This window comes from Thunnus albacares, chromosome 17 (genome assembly GCF_914725855.1).
Source record: "Thunnus albacares chromosome 17, fThuAlb1.1, whole genome shotgun sequence".
Lineage (NCBI taxonomy): Eukaryota > Metazoa > Chordata > Actinopteri > Scombriformes > Scombridae > Thunnus > Thunnus albacares.
The window spans coordinates 27327890-27347264 of NC_058122.1; the positions used below are offsets into that span (position 1 = coordinate 27327890).

Below are 19375 nucleotides of genomic sequence, written 5' to 3' on the forward strand. Positions count from 1 at the left end.
TTGGCAATTAATTTTCTGATGATTGACTGATTGTTGCACCTCAACCTTTGCTATTAAATATTCAATAAAAGGTTTTCTCTTTTCCCCTCAAAAATAAATAGTAAGTAGTAATAGAAATTGTTTCCCTTTAAAAAAAATAGTGAATGATACTTCTCTGTCAATCAGCAAATTGATCAATCAACTAATTGTTTCAACTTCAGTGTCAGCTATCGCTGTATAACTACCGATTATGACAGCTGGACTAAACTAGCTAACTGTACATAAAGTAGTTGAAACTAGCTCCACCTCCAGCAGCTACAACAGTTGCTTACCCACTGATGCTTCAGTAATAATAATCTAATGATGTCATATATATGATAATATATCAGTCAGAGCGACAGGGTACAAAATTATTACCAGCCACCAGCCAAATGCTGGTAAAATAGGCAAGTGGCTGGTAGATTTACTTCAATCACCAGCCAAAAAACCCCTAAAACAATGGTAATCTATTGAGTGGCTGGTAAAATTTGAACATTTACTAGTCATTTGACCAGTGGACAAAAGTTAATTTTACACCCTGCTGAGGGACCAAACCACTACTTTTACTGTAATACTTTACTTCAGTAGGATTTTTCATGCAGGACATTTACTTGTAATGGAGTATTTTTACATTTCTGTAATGGTACTTTTCCTTAAGTAAAGGATCTGAATAGTTCTTCCACCACTGGACAGATTAATCAATAATGAAAATAATCACTAGTTGCAGCCCTAAAAGTTATAATTCCTTTTTTTTATGTGGTACGCCTAGCCTATTTTAAACAGCTGTTTACAAAATTACATTAGATTATGACTCAAATGACTCAAAATGATAAATGAAGTATCAAATATATATATATATTTTGGTTGATTGACTAATCAATTAATCGACTAATCGTTGCAGCTTCACTCGTAATAAAGCTTGTTTTGCTTTGTTCTGTGTGTTCAATGAGAAAGGAATCATCTTTGTTGACAGCAAACTTTGATGGACGCTTTGCTCAGCCAATGATAGCCCCAGCGTGTGTCATCGTGAAGGGAGCGTCCAATCATACGAGCGAGTGGGCGGGGCTTAGGGCGGGAGGGCGGGAACACAGAGCAGCAGCGCAGTGTTGCGAGCCGATCTGTCAGCAGCGCATTCAGTGTTGTTGAGCGGCGGAGAGTGACCACAGCTGGGATTATGATTGAATATAATGGAGAAAAATGGAAACAGTACGGACTGAGATTACAGAGTACACCTACAGAGATTTGGACTGGACGTAAAAACCCCGCAGCTGTCTGATTACGCTGCAGCTGTCGGCATTTTCTGGATGTGGATGTAACGGGAATCTTTGTAATCCCGGACTAAAGAAAGACAAGGGGGCCTGAAATTACACAGACGTCGGTTGAAGTTGAGCTACGGGCTGCGCTAGCTAAGTTAGCATTTAATTTGTTTTAACCACTAAGAAGTCAGTTTGTAAAGAGTGCAAAGCAACGCTATATGTGGCTGTGCGTAGCACGACACAACGCTACCAGTGTCGGTGTATTTTTTTAAATAATTATCGCGTCTATTGACTGCTTTGGGAACGTTAGCAGTGATAATAGCTAAGCTAGCTGGCTAGCTCTGTGGCAGGGCTAGCTTGTTGTTCCCCTGCAAGCTTCTTGTACATGGGAACAAAAAGACAAACTTACACCCTCCAGGTTTGATAGTTTGTTTGCTTAGTAGAAAAAATATCTCAGCAGTGATATCTGCTCATAAATTTTGCATGGTGGCAATAACCACATAAAATATTATAATTACCCTTCCAGACAATAAGCATGATTTTATTTCCTTCATAGACTTGTGGCACAAGAGTCACCCCGTCCGGATACAGCTTGAGTTACACTATGAATGTCTTTACTTCTAATCTCTGAAAGATTTCACTAAATTAGTGTTTTGTTTTGTTTTTCTGGCTCAAGGAAGAATTATAGTCTCAGATTGTGGTGACACTTTCTGTATTTGCCATCAATTGGAAAGACAAGTTGTTTACATAAAGTTAAACTTTAATGTTTATTATTTTATTATCTTTCGCAATAAGGATGTTTTGCGTATCAGAACCACATTCTTGGCACCCACCTTGCTTTTCATGTAGGACTTTCATGTGAGACTGTTTTTTAGCCTTGAGGTTACCTGCTTTCACACAGGTTGGAAGACTCAAAATCAACAAGCAAACAAGGACTTTAAGCTTGTGGACCATTCAGCAAATTCATGTCACAAACAAACAACAAATCTTTATTTTGGATCGAGTGAGTAGGATAACACACACAAGGGGGGTTTGTTGGTCACCCATCCTTGTCTTCAGTCACTCATCTTCAGCCTCCCATCGCCCCTGGGCTCAGATGTGAGACGCGATGGGCAGCCAGGGCAGCCCAGTGAAAAGCTACGACTACCTGCTCAAGTTCCTCCTGGTCGGAGACAGCGACGTTGGCAAAGGAGAGATCCTGGACAGCCTGCAGGATGGCTCGGCTGAATCCCCATATGCTTACAGTAGCGGTGAGTCACTCCTGCCTCAGCTGACTGGGACCCGCTGGTTCAGTTTAGCTCTCTCGTCGTGATGAGCTCCTCGCGTTGTGTCATGCTTGCTCATCACAAAAGTCCTGAACATACTAGCTGGGTGCATTACATACTAGCCGCATTCGACTGTGTGGGAATACACAATGAGCTCTCTTCACTGTCTTTGAAAAACACACTTGCATACACTAACGCTCATAACACACACCATTCACATGGAAGTGAGTCAGACAGTCATGAATGTAGGCCTGTGTGCATTGTTGTTGACTTAGAAGACAATTAAACTTCAGGTTTTCATGACGTCATAAGCTAAAAAACAAGACAATAGGTTTAAGATCAACGTATGATGTTCATATTAATATTCTTTAGTCAGCATCTCCTATATGAAGGTGGTTCCTTTATTTACTAAACAGCTTCAACTAAAAGAAAAACAAGCTTGTTTAACTCAACTATAACAGTGTGCTTACTTGTCTGCATGTATCTGAGCTGTTTGGCAGCTGCTCAGCTATGGCTGCAAGTCTGCTGCTCAGATATTTAAACATGACTAAGGCAAACAGAATTAGATACTTCAAAGAGTTCAGGAACACCAGCACTTTTTTAGATGTTTTTAGTTCCATCCACCATGCGGTGGAGGGGAAGTCTGATGGAGCTGTGCCCGCTCAGATGAGCCCTCCCTGGGTGTGGGAGCTCAGATCTCGTCCTGGCTCTCTCTCTCTCTCTCTCTCTCTCTCTCTGCTGACAGCCACCATCTGATCACTGCCGGCTGCTGCAGTGAGCTGCTGGTCTGCGGCTGCTCTACGCACATAAGCGCACTGTCCTGCTCCCATCAAAGGAAAACCATAGAAGAAGAGCAGATAGCACAGAGGGGCCAAGGGAAAAAAAATATAAGAAAGTTCTTAAAGGACCATTCTGGTGTTTTTTGTATGTTTTAGCCCATTTGGTACAAATCTTACAAGCATTAATATTAATATCCAAAGTGATCCATAGTGTTTATAGTGTTTTATTTTCCAGATATTTATTATTTCCTGCAGGCTGAGAGTTCATTTGCAGTAGTCAACTTGTTGGGGTTATGATATGGCTTCTATAATCTTTTCTTTTTTTTTTTAATAGAGACTTTATTGGTTACAACAGGCCATGTAACCCATATAGTTGCAGCTATAGATTGTTTTAACTATTTATTAATCTGCTGATTATTTTCTCAATGAATCATTTGGTTTATAAAATAGAAAATCAGAAAATAGTAATTAAAAAAAAATTCCTGTCACCAAAAATATTCCGTTTACTATCAGTGAAGAAAACCCTCACAGTTTACAGGCTGGAACCGATGAATGTTTGTCATTTTTGCTTAAAAAAATGAGCTTAATCGTTTACCAAAATAGCTGATTAATTTTCTGTTGATTGATCGTAACCAGTGATGGTTACTGATGCTTTTTATTATAAATACCATGTTGCTTCTGCTCTTCTTTGTCCAAGTGGCTCAAGTTTTTCTTTGTTCTTGTTCAGGGCCGAGCAATATTATCAGTATTATATATAATATACATATTTATTGTGATATGAGACTAGATGTCGTCTTAGATTTTGGATATTGTAAAATCTTTTCCTGCTTTTATCGGCTGCATTACAGTGAAATGATGTCGTTTTCTGAACCGACCAGACTGTTGCAGCTGTTTTATTATTTGCCTTTTATCCACTTAGTCATTATATCTACATTACTGATGATTATTTATCAAAAATCTCATTGTGTAAATATTTTGTTAAAGCACCAATAGTCATCCCTACAATATCTATATAGTATATATAAGTATTTATATATAAGTATTTGGGCAAAAATATCATGATATTTGATTTTGTCCGTATCGCCCCGCCCTGTTCATACCACAGTTTTCACTCAGTTCTTCAAATAATCAGCAGCTTTAACTGCGTTTCCCGCCAAAGAAAAAGCATAAATATAGAATAAAAGTAAAGCTTTTGAGGTTTTGAGTCGCCCCAAATCATTTCTACGGATGGAAAACACACACGATGCTTCCACAAAGTGGTCGATTAGTCTTTAAATAAAAACAGCAACAATAAAAACAAACAGCAGTGTAAAAAATCACATTGATCAGTAAAACAAGCCGAACAGAAAGATGGAAGATAAGTTAAATAACTGTGAAATAAAAACAGAAACCAAAAGTCTCAATAAACATCCTGTTGGCTGTTATTGTTCAGGTTACTTTGCTCCAGCGAGGTGATGCAGCGAGAACCGTCTGCTCTGAAAGCTGCGTTACAAATAAAAGCAGACGTGTCGTCCGTTCGCCGTTTGACGGATCACCCTCCGCTCTCAAGTATCTGGAAGTTGATTTTTAATAGTGAACGGGAAGGAGCTGCGTGCGGACGGCAGGAAAAACACAATTCAAGGAACAGAAGTGCTGCCGTATGTCTCGGAAAACGGTCGTTAATGATGTAAATGATTGATGAAAACACGCGTCGTTAACAGATGTAGTGAATGAATTCTGTATCGCAGATGTAAAGGAAGTAAAACACGGCACGTATGCAGCCTAATTAGACATCAGCTGCTCAGTTTTCTTCTTCCTTAAAGGTAAAAAAACGTGCAGATGTCGGCTCCGATTCCCAGAGTATCCATTTTGTTTTGTTTTTTTTCCCAGATATAGATTTCCATCTCCTCTCCCTGCAGAAAGACAGACAGCAAAGCGTTCATGAAAAATACATCAGTCAGCAGAATGACCCCCTTTTCATCAGCGCTTATCTAATGAATGCTGCCAAAGGGTGACGCTGCCTGTTGGCGTTTGGCAGCCGCGTAGAGACCCTCAGACTCAGAGGGCCGGTTCACAATCACAGATAAGTAATAACTGAGCAGCAGAAGATAAGAGGCTCTGCTTTGTGGTTGAGGTGTTGCACTTATGTGTCGGTATTAAACTATGATTTATAAGGTAGGTAGAGAGGTAGAGCACAGCCTCCCGTTTGACTGTGTTAATGCTGCAACTCAGTTATTCTCATTAAAGCCACAACAATTAGTAATTTTTTGTAATGAAAAACACCAAACATTTGCTGGTTGCAGCTTTTCAAATGTGAGGATTCAAAGCTTTTTTTTTGTGATAATAAACTGAATATCTTTGGTTGATCAGACAAAACAAGACATTTGAAGACGTCACCGTGGTCTCTTAAGACATTAAAACAGACATTTTTACTATTCTCAGCAGATTTTTATCAGAGCGGTAGTCAACCAAAGAAAATCTTGGTCGACTAAAATCGTACATAATCTTCAACTAATGGATTAGTCATGTGGGGGGGCAGGAGGTAAACTAGGCAGTCACACATTTCTCTGTTCTGTATTTCTCTGTTTTGTGTCTTCAGGTTATGCTAACCCATTGTTGCTAACTTTGGAGCTAACCTGCTTTACTCTTCCAGCATTTGGGGAAACAACAGACGTGACTTTATAGCATTTATTAACTGACACACTGTAGTCTGAACTGTACATTTACTGCCAGACTGACAACTTACTACTAACCTTTTCCTCTGCTCCGCTCGCATCCACTGTTACTTCTCTGCTCTTTCCTTCCCGCTCGCTACGCAAACACACTCCTTAACGGAGCCGCGCGATCAGTGGTTTCCCAGGCAACGACAGAGGTTGACTCACGTATCGGAACAGCGCTGCTCCGAGACTCCCAAACGCTGTCGGTTCTCGTTGTTTCATTATGGAGAAACACAGATTCAGTAAACGTTCAGTAAACGTTGAGTACAGTTAGACCCAGCAGTCTCCGTCAGGTTGGGCGAGTTCAAAGTTGTTTTCACAGGTAATTTGTTAGTCTGTCCCCCCCGCCGCAGGAAATAATGGATTAATCCTAGACAGCTGTTGATGTAGCGCTTCTCTCCTTATGAAAATAACACGGAGATTATTCGACCAATGAGAATTTAGTCGGACGAGAGCATATCGACCAACTAATGGACCAGCAGACTGCAGCCCTACATTTTATAATGTAGGGCTGTATATTAAAATGAGCTGAAACAGCTCATATGTCATATGAAACTATACTGTGTGTAATAGTGTAACTAACGAACTGACTAATGAGTCAGAGTGTTTTTGCACAACCACTTCTGTCCTGACATCATAATGTTATGAACACATAATAAAACACAAACACCAACAGGTTTTGACCGGTCAGCATGACTCTTATACCAGTAACGTGATGATGCAGGTGCTGTGTGGGAGAGAAACAATCAAATAATTAGTCTCTCATGTTCATGTCCTTCACGCTGGTACATTATTTTATGAAACGGGTCAGAATGTAGGTGCAAGTTGATCAAAAGCAGCAGACTTCCTACGTCCGGTGTAGACAGGAAGTTAAAAGATCAGGGAGTAGGAGCTCTTATTTGTGGCTGAAAGAAGTCAATGTCATTACTGGATTTTTTTAAATCTCTCAGATATCAATATTGTTATCAGCCTCGTAAATCCTGAGCCCGGCCGGCTCTGTAAGAGGAAGCTGTCCTGATTGATGCCGGCGAGATCAAACGGCTTCATTAAATATGGAGGCCGAGTGGAGCGCGGCCGAACGGCCCTCCATCCCTCCATCCCTCCATCCCTCCATCCCTCCATCCCTCCATCCCTCCGGCTCAACGAGAGGTTAGCGCGGAGGGAACGAGGGGAACCCGAAATATTTCAAAGAGGAGAAAACCAGGACGGAGGAACTGGTTTTGATTGGATGACAGTGTCCTCAGGCTGTGATTGGCTCCCTGGTTTAATTAGTCAGATAGACCAATCTGCCACAAGTCCTCCTCACTGATCAGTGTTTAATGTCATTTATTGATCAGAAATTTGGACAAACGTGTCATACGTTGTTTGTAATTAACGATTATTTTCATTATTGATTAATCTGTTGATTAATTGATTAGTTGTTTTGGTCCAAAGTGACGTCATCAAATGTCTTTTTTTCCTCCACAACCAAAGATATTCAGTTCACTGTTATAGAAAATATTCACATTTGAGAAGCTTTTCCTTAAAAAATGACTCAAAATGATTAATTGATTATCTGTAGTTCCTGATTAAGTTGATTGATGGCAACTAATCAATGAATTGCTGCAGAAGGACAGGGATTATGGTGATTTAATCAAGTTGTTTTTGGCTCTCTGGTAGTCTTCATGGTGCACTTTGGGATATTTTTAAAGCATATTTTTAGGGGATTTATTGGATATTTGATAGTTTGGAGACAGACGGGGAACCAGAGGAAAGAGAGAGAGGTTGGTATGACCTTCACTAAAGGATTAATCAGCCAATCACCAACATTTTCCCGGTTCTTTGTCTAAAGGCTCGTTCACGCTGCGTGACTTCGGTCTGAGAGCCGCTGGATCTCACTGCGAGACTCGACGGCCGACGTTCAATAAACTTTACACCGTTGTTGTTAACGTACAGTCTGACGGCGCCTCATCAGCTGTTTGGAGGTTTTTGGACGTTTCAGGCAAAGTCGTGTCGGACATTTTTCACACTTTTCAGACATTATACAGTTAAAACGATCAATCAGCAGACTGAATAATATTGAGACTAACGGTTAAATAATGGATTAATTAGGAAAGTGATCTGAAGTTTAATTGGTAGTTGCAGCCTCGTTCCTTCATCATCATCACACAACTGTAAATAACCACATTGATCACTAATTAAAGCAATTAAATACCTGACTAGAGCTGCAACCATTAATCCATTAAATGAACCATCAACTGTTCTGATAATCAGTTTGTTCAAATTGTTTCTTTGACAGTAAACTGAATATCTTCAGTTTGACGACGTCATTTTGGGTTTTTGGGAAACACTGATTGACATTTTTCACCATTTTCTGACATTTTTAGACCAAATAACAAATTGATTTAATGAGAAAACAGTCGACCGATTAATTGATAATGAAAATAATGAAGATAATGCTTAGTTGAGGCCTTGAACCTGACAAATCACCTCCTCTCAAACCTCTAAATGTGATATTTTATATTAAATGAAGAGCTTTTTTTGGCGTGTTGGGGTTACAAATAATTTGTGAGATTTCAGGATTAATATTTCACGCTGCGATAAGGTTTTTTTTTTTTTATTAAGTCACCATCAGATAACACCCCTCGAAGCCTTGAAGAGAGTGAAACTAATTAAAATGCAAAAGCAGGTTTGAAAAGATGTTTTTTTTTTTGTTCAGTGCAGCTGCGAGACAAGTGAGACTCTTCAATCTGTTTTTATTCACACACACACACACACGCCAACAAAGACATATTCCCCAGGGGTCTACAAAGCGAGCGAGTCCATTGTTTCACTATAGCGGTGGTATATATCCATAGACAGCAGTTATCTCTGGATGCAGGCCAGCTCACAGATAACCCCCCCCCCATCCCCCCCTCCCTATACTGCCTTCCTGATGGAGACCAGTATAGGGGAGTGAACTGGTAGGTAAATGAAAAGCTGAACGTGGTCTAATCCTCTTGAAATGTGCACAGAACTGAGCTACAAATGCTGTCTCACTGCTGTCAAATCAGATTTTCTGCACTTTCTGCTGCTGCTCACGGCCTCATTTCCTGTTTCCTTTCTTCTTTTCACAGCCGCGACGTTAACAGAGTCACAGCTTCTTAAAGAGTCCAAGCTCATGTCTTGTCACATGTCTAGGCTGCTTGTTTTCATTATCAATGAACCTGTCGATTCGTTTTATTATCATTTTCTATCATTGTGATCATGTTTAAAATAGATATCTGACATTATAACAGTGTATAAATAACAGAAAACCCCCTTTAATGCTGGGAAATATGATGATATATTCTGCTGTATCTGCTGCATGTTTATATTAGTGTTTAAATAAAATATTTTATCAGGATATTCCAACATTTGTGATATAAACCTGTCAAACGTTCCCGTAGAGCTGAATCAACACCTCTCTGACACAGTCTCAACAAAAAGCTGAACATTATTATTATTATTATTATTATTATAAGCTTCACTCATCCTGAGAAGAAACAAAGTCAGCAGAACTCCCAGAATAGAAGCGGCGGCAGTTTCCAGCCAAGACATCAGAGAAGCTATTGATTATCCGGGATATCTAAGTGAGCCTTGGCAACGAGAGGAAAGGGAAGCGCTCGGCTACGAAAGCCCTCCTCGCACTCACTCCCAATTAAATTAAAGACGAGGCTGAGCTCAGCAGCTTTAGCTCAGCGGCAGCTTTATGTTGCCTGGAAAAAAAAATTGGAAGATATTGCTAATGTTGTTAGCCAGCAGCTGCTACCTGCCAGAGGCTGATGCAGTCATGTGGAAGAGTGTGGGAACAGGAGAGGCTGTTGTTCCTGTTATGTCTCTCTCCCTCATGTTTTAACGTCGTTGTTGACAGTTAAGAGGAAATACTGATGTATATTTAAATGTGCGTCTGTTCAGTCGGCGCCGCGGCCAGAACGACCCCTGAAATAATCTGTTTAATAATCAATTTGTTGGCAGAAAACTGAACGTCGCTTTTAATAATAATTTTAGTCAGATGTCACATAAATATTCAAAGCATCTGCTGTGATTTTATATTTCCCCAGTTCATATTATTTATTGGAATATCTCGGTGGAGTCGGAGGTTCTGACTTCATTTTTTCATTTTCTCGACTAATAAATTAATCATTTGGTCATAAAATAGTGAGAACTTCTTGAAGACACAACTCAAATATATTCCTTTTACAATTATTGTATATAAAACAAAGAGAAGTAGATTGATTGACAGTTTTAATATGGTTCCATTAAATAAAAGTTACATAATATTATTATGTATGTTTAATATGTAAACAAGACACATTAATAATACATTACATTGGACAAAAACTGGAAACAAATTCACAATACAGACACATTACAACACAATATTAGCACAAACAAACAAACAAAAAAAAATAAATAAAAAGTCAATAAAACTGACCAAAACAACCGTTTTATATGCATGTTTAATTACAAGCACACTGTTATATGTTTGTTGAGCTCAAAGCTGCTGAATGTGGTCGTTCAGGAATCATTTAATTATAATATAGAGAATGTTTGCTGCTTCATTGATTATCAAAGTAGCTGCTGAATCATTTTCTGTTTAATCGACTAGTTAATAAATCAACTGATCGTTCAGCTCTGCTGTCGTCATCGTAAAATTATCAAAAGGTGGATTAAATCATTAGTTCCAGATAAAAACCAGTACCCATGACCAACCAGTCGGTGTTTCCCACAGTTGACTCATCCTCTTGGTGGAAATGTCACTGAAATGTCAGGACGGGTTGAAAAACATTTCGTAACAGGTTCCTCAGACTCTCAGATAAACGTGTCATCACAGGTAAATTATCCGGTAGTTCACCTGTTTGGCCTCAGGTGGAACCAGAGCAGATCCGGGTGAACGTGTCCAGACGTGGAGCAGCAGGGCGGCAGGTGCAGCAGTCAGGCAGGTTTTGTGTCAGAGCCACAGCAGAGAGGGCTGTTAGCTGCCTGAGGCGGGATACAGACGCCACCGCCACCACCACCGCCATCCTGACGGTTGAACAGTAAACGCTGTCTGTGTAGCGCTCGTTAGAAGTCAAAAGTGAAAGTTTATCACCGGGGCAGTGCTTCAATCAATTAAATGTTTTTAAAAAAAAATGTATGCTTTGATTTATTTGAATGAATAAATGACTGTAAGCGGTCGTTGACGTCCAATCAACATGTTTCAGATGTGATTCAGCTCCGACATGTACGGATGGATTTGAGAAGTTGACATTTGGAGTAAAGAAGGAGGAAAAAGAAGTGAAATCCTGCTACTATAGTTTGTTTACGAGGAAGCTTCCTGAAGCCGACCAATCAGAACAGAGCAGGCTCATCAGGAGGGCGGGCCTTAAAGAGACAGGAAGCTAAAACGGCCTGTTTCAGACAGAGGCTGAACTGAGGGGCTGCATAAAGGACCAGTAGAAGATAAATAAGGAGTTTTTAACCCCCAGAATATAAACATAGATGTGTAAATGTGGATGTAATGTCTCCTTTAATGCCGACAGACACACACACACACACCTCTCAGTAGTGATATCAGTGATTACAGCAACGATATCTGCCAGTTATATTTAGCCTCAGAAAACAGCTGCACGGTGCAAAAACTTCAGGCAGATTGTTGATTGTTATTGAGTCTGAATGTTAGTGAAGGACCTTCACTTTGAATGTCACAGAGTAAATCAATTTCTATTGTTTTATATGCAAAATAATAAACACATGAGCACAAAATTAACACACGAGCTCGAGACAAATCTATAAACCAGTCGACAGTGTTGCTTCCTTCCTTTGGGATAACGTCCATTTCTTTCACTTTTTCTCCATTTGGGTTTCTTGCAGTGTCACGATGTGTCTTTTTTTTTTCCATCAAACAGAATCAGCTTTGCTCCGTTTCCATGTTAAAGCCTTTTTACAAGCCGCTATTAATTTTTTTAACTAGATATTCATCCTTTCAAGTCAAGTCAGGACTTCTAAACGTGCTGTTCACGCTACGTTTACTGTGTAGACGCACTGTAAACGTTAAAAAGATTGCTACGTGTACTGTGACAGTAATTTAACAGTAATTTTAACAAAGAATCAAACTACATAAAAAAATGTGTTTAACTCAAACAGTTAGTGAATGATAATGATGTTGGTGAACAGCAGTGATGAGAAGGGTAAATCTGATATTCAGAACATGCTGAAAGATCTTCACTGTCAGTCACTATTGTCACACTTTTAAAAGCTGATCAAAGTCCGAAATTTACACTCAGATATTCAGTATTTTTATGTGGATCCTTTAGCTTCCACAAAGTGGTTTCTAGTCTTCCTGGTGTCCACAGAACAGCAATAAAACAGCAGTTTAACTTTAAATTAGTCACAAAAAAACAAGACAAAGCTCAACAAGCCGAATCTACAGATCAGGAAATAAGTGAATCAACATTGTGAGGAGCTGACGGGTGATGTTGTCGAGTGTTGACTGCAGTATTGTTGTTTTTGATTGATGTTGACCTTCTTGATGCATCTGTTTGCCTGACGTCCGCCTCTCTCTCTCTCTCTCTCTCTCTCTCTCTCTCTCTCTCTCTCTCTCTCTCTCTCTCTCTCTCTCTCTCTCTCTCTCTCTCTCTCTCTCTCTCTCTCTCTCTCTCTCTCTCTCTCTGTTTCAGGCATTGACTATAAAACCACCACCATTCTTCTGGACGGGAGGAGAGTGAAGCTGGAGCTTTGGTAAGCAAACATCATCACGGCTGAACGTGTAACCTGTTGTTGTTGTTGTTGTCCGGACAACAAAAGAGAGAAACGACTGCTGCTCTTTTTTTTTTTTTTTTGTTCTGGCACTTACTCTCAAATCCCCTCGTCGTTCTAGACCTTAAAGGGTTTGTTCACCCAAATCACAAAGGAACATTTAGTTTCTCATTTTATACCACAAATACTGTGGTTAAAAATATAATTAAATTACTTCACGCCATGATTTAATTAAATGATTATTAAATACACCTCACAACAGAGCCCTCATTGGTTATAAACTTAATCATATTTATTTACCATATTTTTAGATATTTGTTTGCTCCGTTTTACATCGATGTGACTAAAATTATGTCGGTTAAAGACTCATGATGTCAATTTCGGTTTCTTTTTGATTTATTACCCAGTCATCCCACATCCACACATCAAAAACACCACAAACCAAAAAAAAAAAGCAGGTTGTTGGTTGTTTTGATGTGTGATGCAGCTCAGTGTCGCTTTATCTCAGATTCTCTGCATGTCCTGGTTTGTTTTGTGTGTTAATAGTTGTGAAAAAAAACAAAAAAACACAAAAAAAAGTGTATAATCTTGACGCTGGTCAGTCGAAACGAAGCCGCACTTCAGCAGGTCGATCAGCTGCTGTTAGCGTAGCGAGTCGTGGCCGCAGCATGTTTATCTGAAGATGATATTGCTTTTTTTTCCATTAACGGCTTAAACGCACAATATGTAATTTCAGCCGCAAGGCGTCTCAATCAAAACAATAACAAAGGACGGAGTGTGATGACGGTGTGAAGTAGCAAGGGATCATGGGAGTTGTTGTCTTCGTTGTTAAATAACCAGCTTCACCGGGATAGGATTACTCCAGTGTTCATCATTCAGGATGTTTTTACCCGCAGAGGTCTCCTCCTCTCCAGAACAAACGGACCCGGATTTTAAAATCGTTAAAACACTGAATAAAGCCGTTTCACCTAAAAAAATCAATATTTCTCCGACGATGTTCGGCGACCACCGGACGTCCGGTACGGGCTGTTAGCCGAGCTGCTGCTAACACTTGTTCGGTTTATTTCTCTTATAACTTTAGATCCAGACGTTCGGTCGGTTTCTCCCGGGAGCCGAATTATCCGCAGAGGTCTCCTCCTCTCCAAAAACAAACGTACACGCAGATTAAAATCGTTAAAATACTAATTAAAACTGTTTCACCTAAAAAATCAATATTTCTCCGACGATGTTTGGCGACCACCGGACTTCCTGGAGGGGCTGTTAGCCGAGCTGCTGCTAACGTTTGTCCAGTTTATTTCTCTGATAACTTAAGATCCAGACGTCCAATGACTAAAATCCTTCTTCCAGTTAAAAGATATAGTTAAAAACCACCTAAATTTATCATGAAAATGTGGCTTAAAACTGAATAAAAGTCCATTTATAACAGTTTGTGTGGAACAACCACAACGCCGATGTATGATCTTGTATGTGTGTAAGTTACTCTTTGGTAGACGCCATTGTAGCGGACAAACACAGCGCCGCCGTATGCATCTGGTGTGTGTTTACTCTTTGGTAGAGGAGGTATGACGTCATCGACAGGCGACCAAATGTAACGGACCGTTACTTTGATTAAATTACAGATACAGATAAGTACACAACTCAACAACATATATAACATAGGTCTAGTTGTTTTTAGACATTTTAATGTGGAATAATTACAGATTATAGCTTTAAATCAAGTAGATATCTTCCAACATAAACGGTCTTTTCAGTATAAAATTCCCTCTTTGTGTTTCTCTGTTGAGCTGCAGTGGAGAGACAGTAAAAAAAGGGGGAATTTTGTACTAAAATGACATCTGAAGCCTCATATTCTTATCTTCATATTATCTTCAGACAAACATTTGAATTATTTTTGCACAAAATGAGGATTTTGTCACACATCACCTGCACTGGAAGCACACTGGGAAGAGATCTTTTCATATCCAGTATATTAGATTCACATGTGCGACTGACTGTTGTTTTAAGACTGACCTGAAAAGCTGTGAACTCGTCCTTTAAGGGAGTCGTTTTGTTTTTTTTTTTGTAAATCTCACTGACCTCCTGGTGAACCAGTCCTTACAAATTCATGTTGTTTAGTCAAACATTGTTCAAACCTACAAATCTGATTTTAAATTCTAGCAAAAATCTCAAAGTTGCCAAAGATACTAAATATGTCAGACTGAATGATGTCCAAATATCTGCACTTAATGGAAAGATGCAGCCATAAAAAAAAAAAACATGAGTTTGAATATTTAACATGATGAAGCTTTGCTGAAGAACATGATGCAGAATATATCTGTCAGACAGTGTGAAATAAGATTTTTCCAACCTTTTAAAGCTGCTTAAAGGAGAAAAGGGGGGGGGGGGAGGGGTAAAATTTGCATAATTCATCACATTAAGCTAATTCGTTAGACACCTCGTAGTGCTGATGTACAGAGAAGCTGCAGGGTGATGCAGTGTTGTGTTGTGGCTCCTTATCTCCTGCGTATTGTTACACGCCTCACCGATAATCTTGCATCAGTAGAGATGCAGCGGATGCATGTAACCGTCAGCGAAGACGCTCCGCAGCGCTAGGCGAGGCTCACTCGCTCGGTGGAAACGGGCCAAAGAATTCAACTCTTCAGGGGGAGAGCCAACGCCTCGTCCTCCCCTCTGTGGAGAGAACAGTTAAAAGGCAAAATCCTCCTTTTTTTTATTTTTTTTATTTCTGCTGCCTCAGATTTTCCTCTCCTCACTGTCTCATTGTTATTTGACTGTCTAAGGATCTTCCTCCCACTCTTTACCTCGTCCTCGGCTTCCTCTTCGCTTCTGTCTCCATAAGAGAGAGAAACTAACAACTTAAAGGATTAGTCTGCTCATTTTCTGTGTTTACTATTGTCAACAAATCTCATACGTAGAGCCGAACAACGAGCTGATCTACTAACAAGTATCATGTGTGTATCTAAAGCCTGATATCTGTTATTCCTCTGTGCTGTAGATCTCTGTCGTTGCTTAAAAACTATTAAAAACACATCAATTATTTTGATTTAATCACACACACAAGCCAGAAATACTCACTAGAGCAGCAATCTGCCGCTAAAAATAGTCCCCAACAGATGCACTATTTCCTTTTTTTTTTGGGTAACGTTTGCTAAAAATATCAGCTCAGCTGTTTTTAGGAAATTATTCAGGTTTTATGCCTTCAGTAGGAACCAGTGGGCTAATATCTTTTAACTATGTGCGCAAGAAGGACACAAGTTGCGTCAAAATTCGTATCTTATGTGTCTTAAACCAGCAGTCAGGTGTCCATAGCAACAGTTAATCATTCCTCCTGTTCATACTGGATATTAAAAGATCCTTCAAATGTGCTTTCAATGTAAGTGATGGAGGATAAAATCCACAGTTTTGTCATTTTAAAAAGTCTGTGTGAAGCTTCTATTCAGCTTCAGCAGTCGGACACATTTACAGTCTAAAATGTTTTGCTTTAAAATGACTTGATGATGGAAATAATTAGAGTTATAAAGGAAACTGATGATGAAGTAGCAGAAGTTGTGAAATTTTTACTTCCTTTTTATATGTTTTACGCCTGTTTTTCAAACAGCTGTTTATAATATTTTGGAGTTAAGAGGCATCAGGTCACAACATCGTTATCTAAAGTTAATTCTCTAAACTATGGGATGTATTCTGGTCCTGCAGAGCTGAACGTGTGTGACGAGACAAACTGTTGTTTTCTATAAAACCTCGAATCTCTAAAAGTCTTTTTAAAGAGCAGCATTAAAGTTTGATCACTGCTGCCGCTGATAAAACTGAATCAGCTGTTTTTAGATCAGTGTTTTGTCCTTGATGCTAAAACCTATAATATTACAGTTTAATTTATCCATATTTAACATGCTGTAAGATTTTAGAGGCCAGTACTTTTCCAACTGATCTGTATAAAACGTTGCTGCTGCAGAAACAGTTTTTACTTTTTAAACTGCAGTTAATGAATATTTTTGACATTCTTTAAATCTCTACATTAGTTTTTAAAGTTGAGATATAAGAACGCAGATTTACCTTAATTCATAAAATCATAATTATCCAACTAGACAGGCTAAAAATCTTCATCTTCCTTTGTATAAAAACATCACGTGTTCAGTTTAAATATCAGATATTGAAGATTTATCTTGTTGAATGAAACTGTACATCTAATAAATAGATTTATAAAATATCCTGCTGTCACAAACATCTGACGTTTATCTGCTTTATTCTGTTTTACTTCTTACTTTTACTTAATTTTGTACATATTTTTAATCGTATTTTGTTTTTGTATCCAGTATTTTTGGCACTAGATACAAAAGTGTCTTAGCTAACCGTTAGCCAGTCACTCAGTGTAGCACCAGTGCTGATTTTCACAGCTTTAACGTTAAGTCCTTACGGCTTCTTTTTGACACTCGCTGTCAGAACTGATGTCTGAAAGCGAGAAGTAAATCTCCGACCTCACAGCTGGATTAAGGGGTTTAAATCGTACGTTTCCAGCTACATCTTCAACTACGAAGGTGAGTAATGTTAATGTAAAAACTTGACTTTTGGGTTATTTCTGCATTGGTACACCAGTCAAAGTATGAGAACCAGGGATGAGCAGTTCAACAGTTTATTGTCTTTTCCACAAGTTTACAATGAATAGTTGACTGTCAGATGTTGCTGATGATGATTTAAAGGCAGATGAAACAATAAGCAAACAAAGATACTCCAGTAATCTTAATCAAAATGATTATCGGTACACAAACGGCACTTTAATACTTTAAGTCTTAACTCAAACTCGTTCAGCTTATAAAGAAACCACAATAACTATAACAAATGTCCACAACTTGCTGCGTCTGATGCACAGTCAACAGGAGACGGAAGCTAACACGCACAGCTCACCGTGCTGCAGCAGACAACAGGAAGAGACCGAGCCAGGCCTCTTATTGGTTCAGGTGTGGCTGGTTAGACGGTTTTCCCGCCCTCCCAGTTAACGTAACTCAAACGTTCACCAGCGTCGTTCTCACGGAGGAGTAAAGAAGGACCGAGCTGAGCGCCCGGCGAGGCTAGCTGAGCGGCTAACCCGGTTATTTAAAGACAAGAGTTGACAGCAGGTTGACAGGAAGTGACCAGACGTGCAGTTTGTAAAACGTCATGGTGGAGAATAACCATCAGTCCCAGTAACTGTTGTTCATGCTGTTAATACAACAAAACTCTTATCTAATTTTACACTGATTTTATGATGTAATTTTATATTCTAATTCTAATATTTAAAATGTTTTTGTGATTTTATATGTTTGTGTTTTATGTTTTTCATATAAATTATTAAAGGTTTCTATCAAACTCTCACATGTACTTTTTTTTATATTTCATTCATGTGTTTTGTCTTCATGTGTGAAACAAATTAAACCGAACTGACTCTGTTTGTTTCTGTCCACCTCTTCTTCTTCTTCTTCTCCTCCTCCTCCTCCTCCTCTGCAGGGACACCTCGGGTCAGGGCAGGTTCTGCACCATCTTCCGCTCATATTCCCGCGGCGCTCAGGTCAGAGAATAGAATAAAATAGAATAAAATAGAAACAAATCCAGTCTGTAAGAAGTAAAACCTGCTAATCTAAAGGTTGTGTTGACTGTATTAAACTTTAATACTCTGAGAGTTAAAGTTAAATTTGGTGCGTCTCTTCTTCAGGGGATCCTGCTGGTCTATGACATCACCAACCGGTGGTCGTTTGACGGCATTGACAGGTGGATCAGAGAGATCGACGAGGTGAGTTTAACGGACGGATGGATGGGTGGATGGACGGATGGATGGATGGGTCGTGTTGTGTTGAAAGACGAGGCAATTACGTGTTCTTAAGATAAATACATTCATACAAAGGAGTAAAGACACACAAACATGAACACACACACACACACAAAGAACTAATTAAAAGTTCAATTAAATAAAAAATGTCTTCCGCTCAGTTCACTGAACGCTCTGCCGCCAGTTTAAGGTTGTGGATTTGGAGGAAATACCTCTATATAATATCTATATAAGCTGGAGCCAGACCAGTCAGTGCTCTGTAGACCAGTAGTCGCTCCTGTACTGAACAGGAAGTCAGTGGAATTGTTTGAGCGTCGTGGTGACACAGTTAAACATTCAGGTCCCGGTCAGGATACAGCAGCTGACGCCGTCCTGCAGCTTTTACAGGACGACCAGTAAAAAAAACAGAAGCATGGATGAGTGTTTGTGACTGTGAGATGGAAAGAAAGGAATGACTGATGTGTCGAATAGAAATTCAGGTCAGCATCAGAAATAACTGGCAGGCATGTTGCTGCTACGCTAGCGAGCGTCTCCCGGTGTGTCTCTACACGAGCCTGTCGGTGTCAGTCAGCGCTAAACGTGTTAGCTCAGGTTCTGAAGGCTTGTGCAACCTGCCGCCGAGGAAATAAACTCATGACGAGAGAAAACGAGTCCGAAGGCGACTTCTTCTGACGTCTTGACAGGAAAGAACGACGAGAATCACAGACGAGGAGGAGCTCAAACAGACAAAAAACACAGACTGAAAAATGTGTCAGAGAAGATACAGAGTCATGTTTTCACTGCTTTAATGGAAGAGAGAAAAGACTCGAAGGATGACAACGACTCC

The 19375-nt window shown here is 39.5% G+C and overlaps 1 protein-coding gene across 2 annotated transcripts in view; it reads left to right on the plus strand.

Annotated features, from left to right (window-relative positions):
* Nucleotides 1-1135: 1135 nt before the first annotated feature.
* rab40c (RAB40c, member RAS oncogene family) overlaps nucleotides 1136-19375 on the plus strand; it is a 40345-nt gene continuing 22105 nt past the window's right edge. Inside the window, exons 1-4 of one of the 2 annotated variants that reach the window (XR_006398453.1) lie at nucleotides 1136-2524; nucleotides 12674-12734; nucleotides 18231-18291; nucleotides 18436-18513. Coding sequence is in view for 1 of the 2 variants with exons in the window: in XM_044331096.1 (XP_044187031.1) it covers nucleotides 2383-2524; nucleotides 12674-12734; nucleotides 18231-18291; nucleotides 18436-18513 (342 nt within the window). In the remaining variant the exon portion in view is untranslated. The remainder of the gene's footprint in view (nucleotides 2525-12673; nucleotides 12735-18230; nucleotides 18292-18435; nucleotides 18514-19375) is intronic. The other variant, XM_044331096.1, reaches the window with a different exon arrangement.